At 40.4% G+C, this 24496-nt stretch overlaps 1 protein-coding gene across 1 annotated transcript in view; it reads right to left on the reverse strand.

Annotated features, from left to right (window-relative positions):
* Positions 1–1599: 1599 nt before the first annotated feature.
* The window catches only part of SLC31A1 (solute carrier family 31 member 1), a 32147-nt gene continuing 9250 nt past the window's right edge, over positions 1600–24496 (reverse strand). Inside the window, exons 2-5 of the mRNA XM_014827986.3 lie at positions 8034–8196; positions 7466–7538; positions 6050–6218; positions 1600–4919 (exon numbers count right to left, since the gene is read on the reverse strand). Of these exons, the coding sequence (XP_014683472.1) occupies positions 4718–4919; positions 6050–6218; positions 7466–7538; positions 8034–8162 (573 nt within the window). The 5' untranslated portion in view covers positions 8163–8196 and the 3' untranslated portion in view covers positions 1600–4717. The remainder of the gene's footprint in view (positions 4920–6049; positions 6219–7465; positions 7539–8033; positions 8197–24496) is intronic.

Consider the following 24496-nt stretch of genomic DNA (forward strand, 5'->3'; position numbering starts at 1 on the left):
GCCTTATGCAGATTATCTCATTTAATCTTTAACTCCTCTGGGGAGAGTATTTTATCCTAATTTTACAAAAGGCAAAACTAATGCTCAGCTATTGAGGGGTAGAGCTGAGACTCCAACCCAGGCAGACTGATTTCTGAACCAACGCTTCTAAACTTCCTACTACACCGCTTTCCTAGTCTTCCACTGCTGGGTCTAAGAATGTGGGGACACCAGGGGTGGAGTGAGGAGTTGGTGTTTCAATTCTCAGGAAATTTCCATGCTATTTATAAAGGAGACAGTTACCAGATTAGTAGATAAGAGCTCATTGCACCTGTAAATCTTGACACAACTGAAATCACATGCATCAATTGTGTATTTCTCGGGTCCTAGCGTTCATTTCTGGATTGCTCAAACTCAGGAAGATGGTCAAGTGCTGTGAAGAGATACCAACCTTATCCAGAAGAGTGGACCTTTCCTTTTCCCGAAAGCCGGAATAACGATAATCAGAAGACAATAAAAATATACTTACTGTGGCTTGGACAGCCAGCCCTCGTGGTCTAGTGGTTCAGATGCAGCGCGCTCACCGCTGCGGCCCAGGTTCCTGTCCTGGTCAGGGAACCACACCACCTGTCTGTCGGTTGGCATACATGGCAGCTGCGTGTTGCTGTAATGCTGAAAGCTATACCACCAGTATTTCAAATACCCGCATGGCCACCCAAGGTAGATAGTTTTCAGGGGAGCTTCCAAACAAAGACAAAGGAGGAGGACCTGGCCACTCACTTCTGAAAAAACTCGTCATGAAAGCCCTACGAACAGCAGCGGAACATTGATGTAGCCCCACAAGGTGAGAGGATGGTGCAAAAAGACCAGGCAGGTTCCGCTCTGCTGTACACAGGGTCACTAGGAGTTGGAATTGACTTGACAGCACTAACAAGTGGCTTGGATGCCTATCATGTGCTGGATGCTTCATACCTATTGCTCTTAATTCAAATAGGTACTAGTATCGCCTTTTTTTAAGTGAGAAAACTCAGGCTTAGGGATTATTAAAATAACTTGCCTAAGGTCACACTTCTATTAAGTGGTGGAGCCAGGACTAACTCAAGTATGCTTGACTCCAAAGTCCATGCTTATCATACTACACTATGGAAGAGACTAGGCGTGGTGCTGAATGGCAAGATGCCCATCTGGGGGCCAGTAGGAAGGGCAAATAACACCAGCATTCTGGCATTACCAAAGGGATAGGCAGGGCCAATGCTCATCGCAAGGGTTGGCAGTGAAGTTCCTAGAGGCCCAACTCAGGGCCTCTTGCCTGACAGTATAAATACAAGGAAGGGATTATGATATGACAAGTTAGCTTCTAAATTCAGGAATCCTTGGTATACTACGTTATCTGATGCAGCTTCATGAAGACCCTGTCTCCTGTGCAAAAGGTCATGTAGATCTTCTGGCACGTACTAGCTTGTCATTTTAAGTGGAGGAGGAGGAGGAGGAGAGTGAGATGAAGACAGAGAGATCAGGCCACCTAAAAGACTGACATCTTAAAAACTGATGGTAATGGCCAGACTCTATGTGGACAATGAACAGACTACTTACTCTGACATCACTCTGGGGAGAAAGACATACATAAAATCACAAAATCAAAATATTTATTCTCTTCTTTTGTACATGACACTGTTAAAACATTCCTATGACAGCAATACTGCTCTCCAGGAGCTTACAATCTAAAGCAGTCAACATTAATTGTAGACTCAGTGATTAAGGCATAATATCAAATGCAGACTTTGTATCTTTAGATGTATCTTCTAAAAGCAGCAGCTAGAGAGGGCAGGATCAAAATTAAATGACATGAAAATGTACCCTCTGCCCCCTCTCCTTATAAGAAACCCCTTGTGGCTAGAATCCAAGACCAGTGCCCCACAGCCTGCAAGGGAATTCCAGACAACCCTACCATAGAAGTAGTGAAGAAACCTTAACCTCTAACTCCCCGTTGGACACAAAGGATTCCCTGTTTGTGGGCAACGGGGAGCTTAGTGTTCCTCTAGCATAGACTGGAGACAGCACCTAAGATTCTGCAACTCTGCGGATGGTAGTAGGTAGCTCTTTACCTAGCCTTATAGAAATTCTAGTTGGACAATTGCTCCTTGAACCACGCTGAAGGTCTCTACCAAGTTTTACGCCTTTTGGTTGGTATCTATATCGACTGCACAGCAATGTTCATAGAGATTTAATAAACTAGATAAATGGGATAAAAGACTGAAAGGAAGAGAAAAGCAGAGCAGAATACGGGACCAAAGAAATGGGGATACGCCTTTCTAATGTGAACAGGGAAAGAGGAAAAGAGAAATCTGATCCAAAAGGAACAAAGAAGTCAGGCACTAAATTCCCAGTGAACACGGACACAGAGATGAAAGTCAACAAGACCATTATATCATCACAATCCAAGAGCTCAGGGCAGATGGAATTTAAGCTTTAATTTTCCTCCTTCAGCAGCTTCCTCCTTTGGCGACCTGATCGAAGAATTGCGGGATTCAGGTTTGTCATGAGACTCTATCTTGAGTACCTGAAGACCTAGCTCAAACTGATGTTTCTGAGTTTCAAATTCACAGCATTTTGTCTTAACCGGCCTTGATTAACCATACTGAAAAGGTCCTGTACCTGAAAGGGTATTTCACAGCAGCTCACATAAGATTTCTAGAGAGCACCAGGGTCACTACTAACCATTGATTCTTATTATTTTTCATGGTTTTATTATTCCTTGGCTTCTGAGACAATAAGAGACTATTTACACCTTAGTGTTGGATTCTGTCAGTACCTGTGATTCACTCTGCTGATGCTAAGTGTCAGCGTTACAAGGGCCTGGAATGAGAGAAAAGCACACATCTCTAAATGTTGTTCTTCAATTTTAACCTCCGTCCAGTAGGCTCATAACCCTCCCTTGGTTCAAAGCCATGCAAGTACACATTCCTCGCTATCCAATACTTAATTGGCACCCACGGAGAAAGTACAAACTTCAAAACCACAACAGAGGCCAACAGGATAGCAGTGTTTTGTCCCCTTGGCCCTGAGGCACAAGTGGAGTCTAGCACCAAGGAGGGCAGGATTTAACAGACCAGCACAGGAGGAGTCTCTTTACAGAGGTAGTTTGGACCGAACAGACTGCAGTGTATACTAACAACCAAACAGAATAAAAATCCCATGTGATTCTTCATTGAGAAAAGAGTTTTGGCCACTTGTGATCTAATTAAGCCCCAAGAGTAACAAAGATGGGCAAAAGAAAGAGGATCTGCCTGGTATGGGCATGGAGTTTGGGGGCTGAGGAAAATCTGGCCATCAGCAGACCATACACTAAGTCTCTCCAAAGAGAAGGCTGGACTTCTGCCCTTCTGGCCCGAACTGGCTGATTTACACTGCAGATCAAAGGTCTTTTCAATCTTCAAGCTACTTCCAAGAAAACACAGATCTATTAAGATAAGGTCTAGTGACTTCATCCATGCTGGGAAAAGTTACTTTGGCTACAGCCCTTTGTGCACATGCGCTTGGGTACACATACACACAGATGTGGCTGGATCAATGTTTGTGGAATGACTAAGTGTTCAGATGAGCAGCATTCGGTACCTGACTTAAGCCCAGACATACCACCTACTAATAGCAATTCAAATTCCATGCCCAATACCAGGTAGCTCACTCACCAGGTGATACTCCCTTCGCTTAAAGCAGACATTCTCAAAGTGTGGTCCCCTGACCATCAGCAAGAGCATCGCCTAGGGACTTGTTAAAAATGCCAATTTGGGGGCTCTGGCTTAAGGGCCAGAAACTAGTCTTTTAACAAACCCTCCAGGTGATTCTGATGCATGCTAAAGTTTGAAAACTACTGGTTTAGAGGCAGACACATGAAAACAATTAATGGGAGAAAACGACTCAAACTCTTGCTTCATTCAGCTGTGACAAACCAAGGTACCAAGTCAAAACGTCAATGGTTTTGTTTTAAAATGTCTACTTCTATTTTCTCAAATTGATTGTCATCCTTTTTTTTGATTGACAAGTTCATTCTAATCAAAATCTTAAGTGGGAACACAAGTTGATGAGTCAGCCACCCAAGAATGCACATTTCTGCAAGCTCCAGGCCTGAATTTAGTCTCAAACCACCCCTCTGCCCACTACAAAGATTTCAGCAACACATCGCACCTCGGGAAAGGCACAATGTATTTCTCACTCACTGAGTCCAAAGACTTGGAACTTATTTTTTTAATGTTAAGTTTGGGTTCTGGATTTAGTCGGGCAAGAATTTCCCTCAGCTGCTGTCAATCCTGGCTGAAGTTAATCCCTTTCCTTCACTGACTCAGGAAAAATACATCAAATTCACATATTGTCTGTTAAAAAAATGAAAAAAGAAGACTACAAGAGGAAACAGGTGATCAAGCTGCCGAATAGAACGCTACCTGGATTAGACAACAATTGGATCTGAGATGATAGGGGGGGAGAGGACATCTCATGGGTGGCTTTGCCTCAAGAGAACTGAGAATCTCAGCTCATTAGGAAAAAATGGGAGGTTACCAGTTTAGCTCAGAGACTGTAAGCTAAACCTCTGTTGATATGTGTGTGTGTGTGTGTGTGTGTGTGTGTTGTGTGTGTGTAAGGAGATAAGGAGCAAGAAGGGAAGATCGGAGTAGGAATCATGTCTTCCAGCCTTGAACTGCTTCCCACTGCAATTGATAAGGCCACACCATGGAGTTTGACGTTAATGGCAATGCTCTGTGATATCCACTACCACCGCCTTCTTCCAGCTGAAGAAAAAGTATCCTGTGCCGGCTCCTGCTGCGACAGCAATGCAGAGGTACCCATTGTAGGTCATGAAGATGAGCATGAGGAAGTAGCTGACGACCACCTGGATGATATGCAGCACAGTTTGCAGGAGGTGAGGAAAGCTCAGCATCTGCTGCCTGGAGAGTAAACAGGGACACAATAGTCAGGGACCCCCAGGGGTGTTCAGGCCGCTCTGCAGGTCAGGAGAAAGGGGGAATGGTTGTAGTCATGAGCTCAACTTGAACTGGACTCCCTTACAGCCACCCTGGCAACTCATGGGTACTTGTGTGTACGTATGTTGTTTATTGGTCCCTGGAAATAAAACATGATAGGGCTGTCAGGTTTATAAACATTGGTTAGATATGACTACATGTCAGCAGAAGGAACCCTCTTGGGGAAAGGGGAGAGGAAGGAGGAGTGATCCCCTGACTGACCTCCACCTTGGATCCCGAAAGGGAAGCCCTAAACCCTCTCATACTTATTTGACTGGACGTTTTCAAGCCTTCCACCTCGGCAAAGTTTACATTCTAAAATAATGGAAATAAAATCAAAGGTTGGGTGTAGTAGAAAGTACTAGTTGGGGATAAGGAGACCTAGCTATTTATCCCCTTTGTCACTTACTAGTTCTGTCACCTTAGGTAAGTCACGACCTATTTGGGCCTCAATAAGCTCATCAATACAATGGGAATAAATAGTATTGTGCTTACTTGAAAGCAGGATATTGGTCTATAGGATTCCTTGAGCTCCAATTTAGTTTTAAGACCTACATTTCTATTAAAACTGAATCTCAAAAAGCATTTGCCAATCTGTGGGAAAAACCAATAGTCATCCAAATACTTTCTTAGATGGAATACAGACATTTGTACAGTCTTATATTGTAAACAAAATGAGACCAGAGCTGGCTAGGTACAATTTTTTATAGAAAGGAATCATTTGGATTCTGCCATTCTTCTATACCCTGACCTAATTTCTTTTCTTAACTTCTTACTATTTTGGCAAATATTTTAAAATACAGATTTCTTACCTTCTTCCAAATTAACCAGTTCTTAAAACTCAGAATAAACGTTCATGTTTGCGGAAGAGTTTCTGTTATTCCTCCTTTGGCCTGCTCATGACCCACAACCCCAAGCCTCCAAAGATGGTTTTGATCAAGGTCATATAGAATCACTAACTCAAGAAGAGGGCTGTTGCTAATAAGATAGCTGCTTTGTTGCTTAACTAATACAGCTCTCCAGAACTTCCATCTGGATCGGTTCTATCTTCTTACCCAACGGTTTTGTGTGTCTCCATAAGGGTAGTACCATTTGGTCCTGGGACAGGCATGGAATTGTAGCGAATGCTGACTTGTGACTTGCGCAGCAGGCTCTCTCGGCCTATCTTGAGTCCTTCATAGAACACTGCTAGTAAAAACACTGCCACAAAAGCTCCAGCCATTTCTAAGTAGGGAAGGAAAAGATGGTGGTACTGTCAAACATGCAAAGTCATTAGCTGCTGTGCTGTCCAAGCTAGAAAGACAACATAGAAAAAGTGCTACTCTCAATTTCTGAATTCATTATATTGTTAACCTCTTCACTTGTACAGATAGAAGAGAACAGCTAAGATGGTGTTAGTGAAAACATTGCCTCCACTGAAGAACATATTCATTTTCTGATTAAGATACCAAAAAAATATCTGAACAAAAATAACCTTTTGGTCTGGTTGCTTGATGTCATTAAATTAGCTTGTTACATTGAAACACACAATGTAGAATATGCAGAAAAGGACTAAAACAACTTATTTTTGAGTGTTGACTCTATTTCTTGAGCAGGCATTTTGATTCTAAGTCTTTCATATTGTGAAACACTGGTAACAATATGAATGTATTCAAATTGCTAATTTAATACACTAGCTAAACTAAGTGCTCCCCTTCTTCTCAGAACAAACTGACTTTGAGGATCCAAAGATCTATCTGGTGGTACTCAAAGCAGTCCAACTGACCAGTGAGCTCGTGCAATCTGAATTTAAGGCACACCAGCTCAACATTGTAGACACAAAGAAATGGGTGATTAGTTACCCCAAAACTAGGACTCTAAGATGGGCCCTGCCAACAATCAGGAATGACGTAGACCACAGTTTGGTAAGCTAGAAGGAGCACTGGACTAGGTAGGTCTGGAAGCTCTGGGTCCCTGTCCTAGATCTGACATACTAACTCTATGTGATTTAGGGCTAATCGTTTCACTATATGTGGCTTAATTTATCAGTAAAATGGAAGGATTGTACTAGATCAATAGTTTTTAACCTAAGGTTATTTTGTGGTATGTATATATAAAATACTTCTTATGTCTTTCGAACTTGACTATAGCCTTATGTCCAAGACCAATAACTTATCAGACAAGGAAACACTCTGGAAAAGGATGAAAGGAAATGGATTACAAAAGACTCCTATCTGGTATCTAAATTATTTTTCAGAAACTCTAAAACATACACATGTTATTTATGGGAGGTTTACCATAAATACCCCTTATTTTATGGTAAGCATTGTGTATCCTTACCTTCTGGGTAGGAAACAGGAAGCAAAATGGTTATGTATCATAACTATAATGATTCAGTAACTATGGCAGAAAGAGGTGCTGGGTTTCCAGATTCTTTGTCACTGTCTCTCATGTGACTGTTATCTTCAAACACCACCTGATGGCTTACTCACCTCCAGGTGTATTGATCACCAAACCAGAAAACAACAGTTCCACATTCTTAAAGCCAAAGTAGAAGGTCATAGGCTGCCAGAAAACCAAAACAAGACAATTAGAGATGATTACAGATTCTAAAGGAGAATTTTAGGTAAAGAAGCTTAGTACATTTAAAAGTAGCAGATAATGAGAGACACTGACTGAAGTGGGAGGCTTTCTTCTGAATTTTTAGCATTACTACCACAGGCACTCTCCACTAGAACTCTCCTTTGCCCCCACCATCAACTTTTGTATTTTTCTCTTTTCTACACAAAGCATAAAGAACAGAACTTAATTCAGAAAAGGGCTAATTTTGAAAGAAAGGAACACAGAAGAAAGAACCCTAGAAATCTTGGTTCTGGCATGGCTCTGTAATTAATCTGCCACATGATCTTGGGCAAATCACATGGCTTGTCTGGGTCTGCCTTAGTTTGTCCTCATCAGTAAACTGACCTTTAAAGATAACCTTCCAGTCCTAAAACTCGATTATTTCTATTACCCAAGTGGGTGAGCAAGGGCTTGGGCTGCCTCTCCTGGGGCACTCACCATCATCATCATATGGTCCATATCCCCACCATGCGAGTGGGAGGCTGAAGTGGTCGGGTGGTGGTGAGACGGTGGCGTGGTAGTGTTGTGGTCCGTATGGCTCATCCCCATATGGTGAGAATGGTCCATTTTTCCAGGAAAAGTTGAGAGTCAGCAGAGAATTCTTTTAAGAAAAAGAATTATACATAATAACTTAAGGAAATAAAATCTTAATTCTTGATAAATACTTTGTCTATGTGATATTTCATCCAATGAATGAACGCTCTCGTAGCATCTTTACTCAGAATTATTCTTCATAATCTACAGATGGAGAGAGAAAGAACTGTGCGAATAGGGCTCACCTTTGGAGATTGTGGCAGAAGTTTCAGAAACCTAACCCTTATTCTGCAGAATTGTTCCTTTAATAGACACGTTCAATGAATGTTCAAATTTAAATATGAGATAAGGAGAAGAAAAGTAGCTTCTTTGGGTTGCAGGAAATAGGCAGTTTGCTAATAATGGACAGATTGATGCCATTAATGAAATTTAACTGCTCTAAGGCTTTCTAATCACAAATGTCAGTAGATAAAAAGTACTTCAGATGATTCACCTAATTGGATGGCCTGTGTGTGTTCAACCAGGATATTAAGAATACAATTTCACATATAGGACAACCAGCCTTCAGCTAATTTAAATTTGAAGAAAAGGTCTATCGCTGCCCCAGGCAAGCTGTGTGCTCAGAATTTAGATACAACTTCAATCCTAGCAGGGCATTAGAGCTAAGAACACTGACAACAAGGTATAAATTGGATAGTCTATATTAAATTAAGTCTAGACAACGGCATATTCAGCCTTGCATCTTTACTACCACATTGCCACTTTACTGCAAAGTCCATCTGGGACATAAACCAAGGAGCAAAAACTCCTGTAGCTGGGATGAGGGTGGGGAGGGGAAAGTTGAGGAGGGTGGAGGGGGAGGTTGGTGGATTCTCTCTCTGTGTCCCTCAACTCCAGTTGGTGCAGGAAAGAGTGCTTTGGAAATTCCAAGTAGGGATTTCATGTTCATGAGCCTGAATGTGCCTCTCATTATTCACTCAATCGATAAATATTTATCAAGCTCCTACTACATGCCAAACTCTGAGCTAAGTGCTAGTAATTCAACAGGGAATAAGACAAACAAGGTACCTGATGGAGAAAGAAACAAGAAACCCAACAATTTCATGGTGTGATTAGTGCTGTGAAGGAAATAAACAGGGGACTAGGACAGCTCTACTAAGGTGGAGAAGAGGCAAGCTAGATAGAAAATTTATACAGATTCAGGGGTTATCTATGTCTAACTCAAAAGCACAAATACTCAGCCATTTTCCCCTCTTCAACTCCCTTCTTATTATAATAGGACAGCAAGCTTAATAAACAGGTTCTTATTTCCAGCAAAGGACATGGCAAGGCATCAAATAGGGATAATCAAAGTTCAACTTTGAATTTAAGTAACTTTCATGCCAGATACTATATTACTTCATAATTACAGAGCTTGACAGTCTGGTCTTATTAATAGCATTCCATAAAAGATTGGAAGTACAAAGAGACATATAGCAAGATTTTTGTCCACAAAGTTTTTATAGTAAACAGTAAAAAATAGAATACACACAAAAATAATCAACAAGAGAGCATACACAAAGTTTCAATGATGGGACAAATGGTAAGTGGGCAGCAGTTTCCAGATAAAGAATCATGGTAGGGGGGCGGCCTGGTGGCGCAGTGGTTAAGTTCGCACGTTCTGCTTCTCAGAGGCCCCGGGTTCGCGGGTTCAGATCCCGGGTGTGGACATGGCACCACTTGGCAAAAAGCCATGCTGTCGTAGGCATCCCATGTATAAAACAGAGGAAGATGGGCAGGAATGTTAGCTCAGGGCCAGTCTTCCACAGCAAAAACAGGAAGATTGGCAGTGGTTAGCTCAGGGCTAATCTTGCTCAAAAAAAAAAAAAGAAAAAGAATTGTGGTAGGATCGAGAGATCACTGGTATCTGAGTGATCATAATTTATGATTATGAACCAAGCAAATGAAGTGAAATAAGAATGAAAAGACTTGCCAGCCAAAAAGAGACTCAAAAAGAGACTGAAGTAGAGGTCACAAATTTTGTTCTCTTCCAATAAGAGTCTGAAAAGTGATTATAGCGTAAGAAAACCATAAGGATAATTTCATTCCATGTTATCAACAGGAAGCTTGGCCAAAGATTGAGTGAAAATTTGTAGAGTGCCTTCTGGCATAAGAGACTGAGGGAGATACAGAGATGAACCAGACATGGTGTCTTTCCTCAAGGAGCTTCAAGGCCAAAAGCTAGCAGGGGAAAAGGGAACAGTCATAATTTTAATTTGGGAGCATAAGATAACACGTAAAGGACAGTTTAAAAAGCAAGAACACAGCACCACAAACTACCTAAGATTCGTAACCTTGATTTCCTTGAGGAACTTCTACATGTTCTTCCCACGAACATTTTCTGAAGATCCACAAGATCCTAATTGTTCAGGTGCCTCATTATCAACTGGAGACATCTACTCAATGAAGAGACGAATTCAAATCTCTTCAGACATATAGTGACCCAGTAATTCATATATCTGCATCTCAAGAATGCCTTTCAGAGGACGCATCTGTTTTGAAGTGTCATCTTTGTAGGAAACATTTCATATTCAAATATACTTGGAAATAGAGCAGGAATAGAATCTACTTCCTTTCATTGTCAGTGAACAATGAATTTCTTGAGATGGAATCCTATGCAAAGCTTGCCCAATGGTATATGAATAGGAAGGTACAAATCTGGTGAAAATTAACCTACGAACATACACTGTAGGCACAAACTCAAACTAATCCTGCTCACTAAAAGTCATTTTCTAGGAAAAATCCCAGAGGAATATGCCAAACTCAAATGATATCAAAAGAGGAAAAACTTAAAAATTTATTATTAAAGCACAATAAATAAAAGTGATTATACTCTTTTCTCTTTCTACTTAATTTTTCAGTGATGGGCCTTATGTATTTGGATAACTCATCTTCTAAAGCAATCAAACACCCCTAACCCATTCCCTCTAGAAGAGATTCTACTCAGAGGAGGTAAACTGGCAGTTGGTTAGTGTTAGTCTGTTTCCTTTGGTAGCTTTAATCTAAGACCCCAAGCTCAGCTTCTTCCAGAATAAAAATGGGTACTGAAGCAAGAATAAATCAAAGAGTGACACAGCAATACTATTTGCTGTCTCAATTTGTAATCTGAAAAAAATGGTTTAATCATGAGCTGTGCTGTTTTGTCTTTGGTTTATTTAAATTTCTCTAAACTCCACAGCCAACTTTACTTGCTCTCGAGAACTGTTTTGTCTATATTATAGCTCCACCCCACTGTCTCCAAGATCTGGGTTCAACGTCCGCAAAGTAGCCATACTGTACTTTTATGGAATCAAGTTTCTTGATTTGTAAAGCAATTACCATTAATGGAACTTGAGGAAGAGTTAGCAATGATAAGTGATAGACGGACCTTGAGCAAAATTTTTGTGTTTATCGATTCACTGGATTTCTGGTTTTAGGACAATCTACGTGCATGTGTTAATTTCAGCTTTTTTTTAGGACAATCTATGTGCATGTGTTAATTCCAGGCTAACATTCCATTCTTGTTTAAAACCTCCACCATTCACTTTTCTTCTTATCCTTATTATTCTATTTCATCAAATTTACAAATTATTTATAAAGAAGATTACTAACAAGAAAAATCTGAATACATAACTCAAGGACAGAACTGAAAAACAAATGACAACAAAAAAACCTTAGGATTCCTAATTTTCAATCTATGATAAAATCTACCTGTAATATTTTATTTACCAAGTTGAGTTTATAACTAGGTGGAAAGATTAAGAATACTGTACTTTCATTTACATTTTTGCCAATTCAGGCAAACCAGTTTTCTCTAACAGAATCCAAGAGGGACCCACACTGGAGAAGCACCTTTGCATTAGAGAATGGAGTGGTGAGTTTAACTACATAGCTGGAGAGCATCTGACAAGGAACGTGGAAGGTGGTCTGAGTGTAGAATCTGGGAGAGTTCCTTAGCCTCTTTGGAGCTGGTTTCCAGCCAGGAGAAAACCCCTTGAAGGGCTGCTGGGAGGATGAAATGAGTTGACAGACATAAAGCATTTGGCAAAGTGCCTGACAAAAAGCTATTATCATTATGTGGAATATGAGGGGATAAAAGACCTTAGATTGGGGGGAACTCAGTGAATGAACTTTGTGGGAGAAGCCATCCAGTAACCAAAATATTAGCTTTCTGTTAGCTTCTCTCCTACAAAGTATTCTAGCTAAGCCCACTTTCAAGCCCCTTTCTGCCTATCGTGTCTCCTAACTGAGACCACAAAGTGGCTATGGACACTCATGTGGATAGTACATAATAGCTCCTCCTTCTAGCATAGAAAACACCACGGATCTTTAAAGAAATACAAGAGAAATAGTCCAAGAATTGACTATAGAAAAAAATCAAGCATGAGTTTCTATGGAACTTAGTTCAGATAAAACAGCCAAGAAGTTTATCTCTCAAGAAGGTTTTATACTACCCAGTTTCTAGGGAACATTTATCTTCAGTTGGGTACTTGAAGTTGGCTATATGCCAACTTATTTCTATTGCCCTGAATACTATTAGGTATGAGAAATGAAATGACACATTCTGCATTGACTGTCCTATAGCTTTGCATATCTTTCTGCTCTCTTCCTTCCTCCATTTAGCAAGGATGGTGCAGTATTTATACAAATAGGTTTCAAAACTTCCTGGTATTCAAGGGTCTAATTCTTTCTCAGTCTACTTCTAAGGATCATCATAAAAGAAGTTTCCTCTTTTCCTGTTCCACCCCCGACACAATCACATTGTAAAATTTAACTGGAAGGCCAGATTCTTTGCAAAACCTAGCATCTCTAGCAAAAATAAACATGATTTTTACGGGCAGAAGTTAAGAAATTAGCGAGAAGGCCAGATTCTGATGCCCATTCTGAGTCTTAGCACTGACTTTACCTCTAATAGGTTTAGTCTAAATTTCAAATAATTCTCTTCTATTTTCCTGGTATTGCACAATGATGGATAAGAAACAATAATCCATAGGGACTATAAAGATTAGACCCCACAAAAAGACTACACAGAAGTGGTCATACATCGGTCCCTCTTCTCCAGCTCAGACAGATGTAATCTGGAGCCTCAGACAATTCTTTCGGAGACTGCCTGCAGTCTTTCCTGACTTCCATGATAGGGAAGATTAGGAGGAAAGTTTTTATTCTTAAAACGATTAGGGTCATGTTCCTTTTTAGATTTAAAAAAAATAAACAAAGAGAAATCTATGTAGTTACTCTTCTGCTTTCTGCAGTCATTATTTATGCCTGGTGGCTTACAAGCTTCTGGCAAGCAGTGATATGGGAAATTCAAGGTCAAAAATACTATACTACCATAAACAGGGATTCATGGTTCACATGGTCAAGCAGCCAGTTTAACTGGACTACCCCTGTCTTTTGATGACCCCTACAGGGTCAGTAGATATTCTGAGAAATGGCTCTGGCTTTGTTTCAAGTGCCCCTATAGGTGAACTTTAAAATTCGCTTGATGGCTTTAGGAATTCCACACTTACGGAGTCCTTTTGGGGAGGGAGGTAAAAGAAATGCAGGAGTAAAAGGGAGACTTTGATATAATGTAATCACAAATAGGGCTTAGGTGCCTCTCCATAACTTGGCATTCCAGGCCAATACACTGGAGCTGTTTAGAAAAACCACAGTAGCTCCCAGTAAATGGGAGGGGGAAATATAATTTGACGACTACATAGGGGGAAGACCCTTCCCCTTGAAAGCTATGTTGTTCGACTCATCCCCTAGGCCCTGACCTCACATTCCTACTTCAAATTGACTGGCAGAAATGTGGTCATAATTGTATGAATATAACCACACAACCCTTCGATATTTTAGCTGCCTTTCCTTGGCCTACGTCCTTCTTGAGGTGCAGTGATCATAAGGATACTTAATTTGCCAATTTCATTTACAAAGGGTATTAGACTTGAGCAGATAATAGGTTTACACAGGTTCTCAGCCAGATCTGGCAAAAACTTATGACTCCCGAAGTTCTGCCACATCAGTGTACTAAAAACAGTCAGTACAATGATGCAATGGAGGTAGAGAGAAAACAGGTCAGGTCAATAAGAAAAGAAGAAATGTAAAGACCTTAAAGGCTCTGTCTCTCTCACACACACAGTTCCCCTCAGATTAGGTTTGGCAGGTGATGGGAAGTGACAGGGCACTTCCTACAATCGTAGGTCTAGAAACACAGTCAGAACTCAAGAGAATAATTGCCGAAACCCCACCACATCACTACCACTACCACCAAAAAGAAAACAAACATCTTAGATTCTATCCTTTCAAAAATTCTTCAATAAAACAAAGGCTACCATTTTCCCTTCCAACTTTTTGCTTTTGTTAATAATAAAAATAACTCCAAGGGATCATCTACAACAAATTATCACTTGCTTTTCTTCGCGGCACTCGTTGGGCTGAGATTAGAAAGATGTTGACAGAATGGGCAAATAATTAATTTAGTGATTATTTGCAGATTTCAATATTATTCTCTCTTTCTTCACCATATAGCAAAGTGGGCTCTCCTACTTCAGACAATCTGCACAGGATTCCCTAAGAGCACTTCTCATGGAAAGAAACCAAACTATGCCCAGTCTAGATCCTCAAGTAATAGCAGAGTCTATTTGGCTCAATTACTCATAGAACAAACGAATGGGCTGCATCCCAAGTAACCAACTGCCAGAGACATAAAGGGAAAACTACTTCAAACGATTACACTTAAAGAGCCCTCATTTAGGAGTGGCCAGCGATCTAGGCAAACAAGAAATGCTGCACGGACTGACGTGTTTTTAGAAGAACACAAGAGCAGCTATGGATTAGTGGCAGTAGCTCTTTTACTCTGACGTTCTTGCCTAAGAACATCTATTTTAATAAAAAGGACAGTAACTCAGGAGCTGCTTTCAGAATCTCATTCTAACGATCTACGGAAAAGACAGAAAGCAAACCCGTGATTTGATTCTAATCAGGATAAGACAAAGAAACACTTCTTTCCAGATACTGGTTGAAGGTGACCCCCTTCTATCATCCTGAATTTCATCTTTCCACATTTCTCCTCCACCTTATTAAGCTGCTCAGGCTGAACAAAGGAGATGATAAATCTGTTGGGGCAACATTGATCTGGAGGAACTGATTATGTGGCACACTATCACTTTCAAGGGACAGTATGCTAAAGACAAACTTAATTCCTTAGATGCCAATCGTCCAGTCTCTAGACCACATATGCCTTCTGGGCAGACATGGATGGACCACACTATTACCATATAACAACAAAATATAAAGGAAAGAGGACTAGTCTAAACGTTAAAGAGATGTGGGTGATAAATACTACATTGGGCAAGTAGTTTTATATTTTACAGATTCATTTTCCTTAACTGTATAAACACCGAATTATATGATTAATAAAGTTTCACCCAGAACTAAAACCTAATTCTACATTTTTTCAGTTGTTTCCAGCAGAAAACAGAATGCTTCTCTATCCCTATCTTGACTATTGGATTATAAATTCTATGAGGACCCTATCCTGTCTTAGTTAACCTATGAATCTCCCGCATTGTCTAATACCTTGCACAACGTAGTAGATTACAATAAAAGTTTGGGGAAATAAATTGCTTTTCTCTGTATTTCTCCCCTGGCAACTTAGACATAAGAAGACATTCCTCAATCTGTTAATGACACAATGGGCAAACCTCAGTTTCCTCTCTATCACCTAGTGAGTGTGAAATGCTATATAATAATATTTGATGGATATGCTTAGAAATTATTCAATAGCTCTATACCAAGAAGTAGCAAAATGTAGTTGATCTAGAAGTAACACAGACAAGTTGAACGCTTTAAGAGTTGGTAGAGTATTACAAATTCATCTAGTTCTACCTACTTATTGCATAGAAGCCTAGAGTATGAAACCACAAAGCTCTTGGGAGAATCTAACATTTACATTTTCTGGCCTAATGTGCCTCTATAGATACTTTTGTAAAATATTTCTGACAAACGTAAGGAGACTGTAAACAAAACTCCTAAGTGGAAGAAAGGAAGAGAACACACAGTCTGCTATTGACCTTTAAGTGGTCTGAAACGCCAAACTCAGATCCTTTATATGAACTAAGTCTCTAGGGCACTAAACCTTGACAAGTGCCACGTAAAAGGACAGTAGAGAAAAAAGAGCAAACGGGAAGACAAGATCAACTTAAAAATGTTTTTGGGGGCTGGCCCCGTGGCCGAGTGGTTAAGTTCGCGCGCTCTGCTCAGGCAGCCCAGTGTTTCGTCGGTTCGAATCCTGGGCGCGGACATGGCACCGCTTGGCGAGTCATGCTGAGGCGGCGTCCCACATGCCACAACTAGAGGGACCCACAACTAAGAATATACAACTATGTACCAGGGGACTTTGGGGAGAAAAAGGAAAGAAAATGTTTTTGCTCTGCACATCTACCAAATGAATAATGGCACGGAATCTGAACAAATGACATGGTATGAAACAATGGCATTTGCTTCCTAAAAACCCAACTCTATTATTTTATTCTATCCTCACAGTATCTCTTCTTGGTTCAGAGAAACTAAGGCTCAGAGAGCTTAAGCAAACTGTTCAATGTTATACTAGAAAGCTGTGAAGGTACCTTGGCTGGAATCCATGTGTCCTCACTCCTGGCCCAGGGCTTATTCTCTATTAAACCTGCCTTAATATTTATCCAATGTCACGATTTTGTATCCATAAATGTCACAATTTTGATCACTTTTCCTAATCCCAAGTAAACGAGAATATTCACCCAGCCTGCCTCTGGTTTTCACCATCAGCAGCTCTATTACAAACAGGGGTTTTCCTAATGGTATCCCTGCCCTCTGTTCATCCTATATGATACATCAGTTGACAAATTAATTTACCTAAGGCATGGCTCTATTTATCTGCTCAAAAAATTCCATTGCCTACTAACCTCTCCATTGTCTATTCACCTCCCTGTTGTGAGATCACAGATCTCTAAAATAAAAACCCCAACCTACCTTTCTGCCTGCATGTACTTTGTGTTCCAGCCAAACGAGTCCAATAACCAAAGTTTCTACTGTGCGTAGGACATACCCTATGCTTTTCTGTCTAGTATCTTTCCTCAAATTGTTTCTTTAGTCTGGAATGCCCATCCTTGTAATTTCTAATGCAACAAATCCTCATTTTCCAAGGTCTAGTTCTAAGACCTATGAACATTCATAGCACACTGTGCCTTTCCTAATAATTCTGACTGGGACGAGGTGTCACAAAATACCCCAAGGTGTTTTTATGACCTTTTCAATCTCTGCCTGTTTCTGTCATCATGTGGATAGAATGGTATTGAGAAAAGGTAGGAGAGACAGTTGAATGGAGGTATTTCTCCAAAATTCCTTCTCATCTTCATCAACTGTAGACATTTAAAGGGCTCTTCTTGGATGCCTGTCCTTCTTGACCCAGCTAAGGAGGGAATTCTGGCTCTAATAATTAGGTCTTGAAAGAGATGGACGAGCCATTTCTTCATCTATACGCACGCAGACCACTTGAAATTGAAACCTGAGTGCCCTGTCTCTTAATTTGTGGGTCACAGAAATGTCACTAAGAATTAGAAGAATTAGAAGTCATTGCATGGAGTTTCTCAGTAATATACAAATTCTGTAATAACTGTTCACACACCCCTAGGGATTTGTCAGACTAGAGTGTTGCTCCCTTCCAGAAATATAAGGAAGCACTCCCTTTCCAGGCAAGCCAAGTAGAGCAAATGCTCCATAGGAATCTGAATCTTGCTCTCTGATGGTGATGATGTTAACAGAACCAGTACTCCAAGCTAAACTAGTATCTATACTCCAGATATAATTTGCATGTATTTCTCAAGCTATAATTTGCATTTTAGTCTGTACTTCCAGGAACTAATCTCTGTCTGCAAAGAAAAACCTAAGTATCTTCACATCCAACTTTTGATATTGATAAACTTATTTTATGCTCACTATTTGGCATTTATGTCTGTTACAGACTTACTTTCCAGTCTCATTTCAATTTAATCCTCTTCACATTCAAATATTCCACTGAAATGATCTACTTACTTGTCCTGAATAAATTTAGCACTTTGACACTTGTATGCCTTTTGGGCTCGTGTCATTCCCTGTAATTTCTTTTTTCCTCCATTTTCTGCGTATGTGCAGATCTTGCCATTATTTATTCAACATTTATCATGCACTTGAAATGTGTCAGAACTAGGAGAAAGTTAAAACATGGTCCTTGTTCTTTTGAGTTTACAATCTGGCTCACTGAGGCTTAGTTAAAATGCTACCTCTTCCCTGAGGTTTTCCTTGAATCCTTGACAGAAGAAAACTCTCTTTTCTGAATTTCTCTAGCAATCTTCTCTTATGGAAAATCTGACTTACAGTTCTTAAAATACAAGATCAAAAATACCATATATATACAGCAAGTTCCTTGACGGCAAGTAACTAATTTCTACCTCCTTACCGCATCTGGAAGAACACTCAATAAATATTCATTCATTCAAAAAGTGTTTAATTCTGGCACCAGCATGGTGGCGCAGCGGTTAAGTTCTCACGTTCCGCTTCTCAGTGGCCCGGGGTTCGCTGGTTCGGATCCCGGGTGCGGACATGGCACCGCTTGGCATGCCATGCTGTGGTAGGTGTCCGACATATAAAGTAGAGGAAGATGGGCATGGACGTTAGCTCAGGGCCAGGCTTCCTCAGCAAAAAAGAGGCAGACTGGCAGTAGTTAGTGCAGGGCTAATCTTCCTCAAAAAAAAAAAAAAAAACCCCAAAAAGTATTTAATTCTTACAATATCCATGTAGGTTTCAACACCTACTCACAAGGAGCCAGGTACAAAAAGCCCAGATTTTTGCCTTTGTGGAGCTTACTCTAAAAGCAAACAATTTTAAATATGCAAACAAATAAATATGTATAGGTATATATAATCACAAATTGTGACAGGTGGTATGAAGGAAGTCAACTGGGTACTGCGGCAGAGAATAAAAGTGAACGAACTAATTTATATGGAGACGGGCAGGTGGAGAGAGAAAGAGAGAAGCCCCCTCTAAGGAGGTAACATTTAAACACACCGATAGATTAGTGGAGATGAGTAGAAAGGGAAGGGAACAGCATCCCTGAGGCAAAAGAAAAAATCGAGGTCATTCAAGGTCAGCATGAATAGAACAGTACACTGAGTGAGAGAAAGAGAAGCCAAAGAGGTTGAAGAGAGAGCAGAAAGGGTATCAGTTAAGAAGGTCTTCCAGATCATTTTAAGGAGACTAAATTTTATTACAAGGGCAACTGGAAGCTATTTAGGGGTAATAAGCAGGAGAGTGATATGATCAGATTCACATTTTGATAGAGTACTTTGGCTGCTGTGTAGCATAACTGGCCTTTATTTGTTCTTCCCTATTAATAGTTCCTGCTCAAGTTATTCTGTGAGGCATTCACAGAAGGGAAAAAAAAAAATCCTTACAGAGCCAGGGGTATAATTCTTTAATCTCTGAGAATCCAGAAAGATATCTGCTAAAATTTTAGAAGGATTAGGAGAAACTTCTAATTTCTGGGTTATAAAACGGTTTGATGGGCAAAACCGAAGAATATGCTACCAGGACTATCCTGGATTGTAAGAGCTTCTAAAGTCATATGCCACTCTTTGTAGGTGAGAGTTAAGCTTACAGAAGATAGTTAAGAGCTTGAGTTTGGAGTCAGATGGTATTCAAATTCTGGCTCTGCTAATTTCTAGCTGAGTGTCCTGGTGACATTTCCTATAAAAGTGCCAGGGCAGCAGGTACTATGTATAGAGGCTGCTAAAGGGGCTGTGTCCAGATTTCAAAAGCACTTGGGTAAATGACTCAATTTGCTAGTTGCTCAATAAATTAACAAAATATGGTGAAGGTAGACTAAGCTCCCCGTGGAGACATGGACAACAGACTATAAGACACATGGCACGTGCTTAATAGATTTCTATTGGATTATACAATCTGTACTATACATGGAAACCTTTGACAGTGATATAAACAAATCCCACTTTTCACTCATACCTCCTCAAAACATTAGCAATAAATCCTGAATTTATGTGACTCCAATTTTTAATGCCTTGTTTTAGGGACAGTGGAAAATACACTAGACTGAGTCCAAGATTTGGAATCTGGTCTATCCAACTTCATTACTCCGTGTTCTTTTCAGTAAGACATCCATGTCAGAGTTTCTCAATCTTGGCATTACTGACATTTAGGGCTGAGAAATTCCTTGTTGTATGGTCTGTCCCATGCATTGTAGGATGTTTAACAGTACCCTTGGCCTTTACTCACTAAATACCAGTAGCACCGTCCCAGTTGTGACAACCAAAAATATCTCCAGGGGCCTGCCCGGTGGTGCAGGGGTTAAGTTTGCACGTTCTGCTTTGGCGGCCCGGGTTCGCTGGTTCAGATCCCAGGTGCAGACTTACGCACCACTTGTCAAGCCATGCTGCGGCAGGTGTCCCACATATAAAGTAGAAGAAGATGGGCATCGTAACGTTAGTTCAGGGCCAGTCTTCCTCAGCAAAAAGAGGAGGACTGGTGGCAGATGTTAGCTCAGCGCTAATCTTGCTAAAAAACAAAAGAAAGTCTCCAGACATTGCCAAAAGTCCCCTAGAGGGAGAAATCACCCTACCTCTTTTTTTTTAATTTAATTTAATTTTTTTGAGGAAGATTAGCCCTGAGCTAACATCTGCTGCCAATCCTCTTTTTGCTGAGGAAGACTGGTCCTGAGCTAACATCCATGCCCATCTTCCTCTATTTTATATGTGGGATGCCTGCGACAGCATAGCTTGACAAGTGGTGCATAGGTCCGCAGCCGGGATCCAAACTGGTGAACACTGGGCCACCGAAGTGGACTGTGAGAACTTAACCACTGTGCCACCTGGCTGGCCCCCACCCTACCTGTTCGAGAACCACTTTTGATCTCTGAGTTTCAGTGTCTCATCCAAAACTCAGGGAAACACGGAGATAACATCTGTCTTGTTCTCCTTCAGGGTTGTTATATGATTCAAATAAGATAATGAATGGGAAGAAATACTGAGAGGAACAAAAAAAGACCATATAGGGCCAGCCTGGGTGGCCTAGCGGTCAAGTTCGGTGTGCTCCACTTTGGTGCCCAGGCATGCGCCTATACCACTCATCCATCAGTGGCCATGCTGTGGTGGCAGCTCACATGCAAAAAGAGGAAGCTTGGCAGAGGATGTCAGCTCAGGGTGAATCCTCCTCAGCAAAAAAAACAACCAAAAAAGCAAAAACAAGGTCATATAACATACGTAAAAGCATTATTATTACTCTGTGAATTATTATTATGCTCTGTGAGTGCTCAATAACGAGGCTGAAGAAAACTACGCACATCTTGTTTATAGAATGCATTGTAAGGCTTAGGTTAAGGCTATGCACAGTCTAATATATCTTTTAGGTGGGTCTTCAATACATATTTGTTGATTGAGTGATTCCAAGTCTGGGTCCAACAGTAACTTCATTACTTTTGTGGCATGTTCTTAGGTTTTTCTGCTGAGCCACAACAGTGTAGTATGTCTCCAAACCTAACTGCACTTGAAAGATAGGCCTGGATTAAACAAGAATGGCTACTCATTATACAGATGGAAAATCAAGGTACACAAGTTAACTGACTAGCCAAGGTCACGTGGCAGTCGGTCTGTTGGCAGTCTGCAATTAGAATCCCGATTCTGATCTCAAGTCCAGCGCTCTTACAATTACTCACATCACGGTACTTTCATCTAACTATCTTGCGTCCCTGTCTCTTCACACAAAGTTAACCATTTTGCTTTCCGTGGGCAATCCTGAAAAACTGAGATAAGGAAACAGAGCTGTAGTTTTGAGAGAGGCTTAGAAAGAAATGTAGACCTGTATTTATGGGGAGGCACAAGTGGGTATTCCCCACATATGGAGTAAACCAAGGTCAAGGTATCCACCTGCCCTGTTGAGTCTGAGGTCCCTGCCCGTTAAGTTGTCCGGGAGGAGGTAAACCTAGTTGTCACCTGCCTCCAGAGCAGTTGTGTCTTGCAACGCTTTATACCATGCTATGGCATGCAGTTTGTGCTAAAACTGTTACCTGCAGAGTTCTTGGCTGCTCTGTGTCTACGTGGCTCTAGGCAAGGTGAGAATGGGCTTCACACAGCCTGAACTCCAGGCTGTATTTCCGCATTCTGTTAAAATTCATGAAAGCCCCAAATGTCATTCTACTATATATTTTCAGGGTTAGAAACAGAACTTTTAATGAAAAACTCATAAAACTGTCCATTTTTAAGGACATTTATTTTTATGGACCATTTATTGTACTCCTTTAAAATACCAGGTCATTTCTAATTATTACGCCCCTGTGTGAACATTCAAACGGGGAATCTTTCACAAAGAGTCATCATTCCCAACCACTGATTCAAAAGTCTTCTGGATAATCCTCAGGAAACATGTGGATTGCAGCCCACCTTAACCTTTACCATTATTATAATTTGAAAGAACATAAGACTAGAAATCAGGAAATTTTGGTTGTAGCCTAGTTTTTTCCATTACATTAGTTAGTTTAATCGTTATGGTCACAGTTTCCTTAGTGAAGAGAAAGAATAACTCATCTGTATGGCCTATTTCAATTAGAAAAGTTTAGGTGTTCATAATATTGCTTCAATGAGACACAAATGCATACTTGTCTTTTCTAGATACATTCTGAATACTACTTGATATGCTTTACACATTCTAGCATTTCAGTGGCTTTAACACTTACTTATCAAACACATTTCAGAGCATACTTTAATATTACTTTCTAACAATTCCCAATTCACCGATCTTAAACAATCATCTCTGCTGAGAGATACCTTGCTGAAGCAGAAACAGCAAGAGCCCTCCCGGATCTTGGAGTCAGACTGCTGGCTGTCATAAAGCTGTGCCATCTCTGAAACTCAGAACAAGTTACTAAAACTTCGTGGGGATGATATAAAACTGGGATAATAAAATCTCACAATATTTTGAACATCAAACGTAAAAATACATATGAAAGTGTGACATTAATAACATATCTAGTAAATAATAAATGTTAATTACTTTCTTCCTAAATCAAGGGTTTCTCAAAGTGTGGTGCAAGGACTGCCTGAATCAGAATTATTGAGACTTTTGGCTAAAAAAGAAAATGATGGACCCCACTCCATACTACAGAATCTCCTCTCAGGGAATGGGGCCTCAGAGCTAGATATTTACTAAGCTATATAGGCAATTCTTACATACTGTAAAATTTGAGAACCACAGTTCTGAACTATAGAGGTGTATACATAATATCTATAGCACAGAGAATTTAAGGACTGGATGTTTAACAAGTGAGAGCTTAAAAAAAAAAGAAAAAGAAAAAAAGAAAGTCAAAATTCAACTAGGAACTAAAATAAAACATGTGCTTATTTTGGTATTCCAAAAGGGCACAGAGCTGGCCTAATCTAACTTAAAATTTACACATACCACCATCTAATAATCAAATAACCTTCTAGGCTAACACCGAATTTAATACCAAATGGCTGATCTTTGGGATTTGAGAGAGGTTTTTTTCACTCACTGTGTGAATAAAATCTCTAAATTCCAGACGAAGTGGAAATGACACATCTTCTGCAGTTCTATTTTTCTAGATTAGTTGGGAAAGGCAGGAATTGAACTACCAGAAAGACTTCAAACAGGAAATGCACTGTTTGCTGACTTAAAAAAAAAAAAACCCTCTGTGTGGAGAGATTGTGGGATGTAGTTTTCGACATAATTAATGAAATTAAGATTTGCGCCCAGCAGAGCACTCCAGGATCTGTCCCTAACCATTCGCTCCTGCATTTCTGAGACTGGAGTTCAGTATGAGATTCTGATAGTCCACCAAAAACAAACAAAAAAACACGAGGAGGAAGGCGTGGGCAGGAAAGATATTTTCCCACCAAAACAAACAAAAAAACAGGAGGAGGAAGCTGTGGGCAGAAAGGCTATCTTCCCTTTCTTTTCCATGGCGGCTCTCCAAGGGAGCTAGACTCATTCTCTAAGCGGTAAAACTGTACCTACTGGTTGTGGGCCCTTGGGCAAATTACTTAATATCTCTGTGCCTCAGCTCTAAAATCAGGATAATAAAAGTAGCCCACCTTATGGGACTGTTGCATGGATTGTTATGAGGCGCTCACGGAGGTGAGGGCATAGCGGTTAGGAGGGCAAGCTAGTTTCCTCTAAGATAGAGATGACAGTAGCACCTGCCTCACGACAGCGTGCATTTAAAGACTTACATAGCACGGTGCCTAAACACAGCAAGCCCTCGATATCCATTATCGTTACATGAATCGACTGTTCTTTCTAAACTTGGCAGAGGCACAAGTCCC

Source organism: Equus asinus, chromosome 10 (assembly GCF_041296235.1).
Source record: "Equus asinus isolate D_3611 breed Donkey chromosome 10, EquAss-T2T_v2, whole genome shotgun sequence".
NCBI lineage: Eukaryota > Metazoa > Chordata > Mammalia > Perissodactyla > Equidae > Equus > Equus asinus.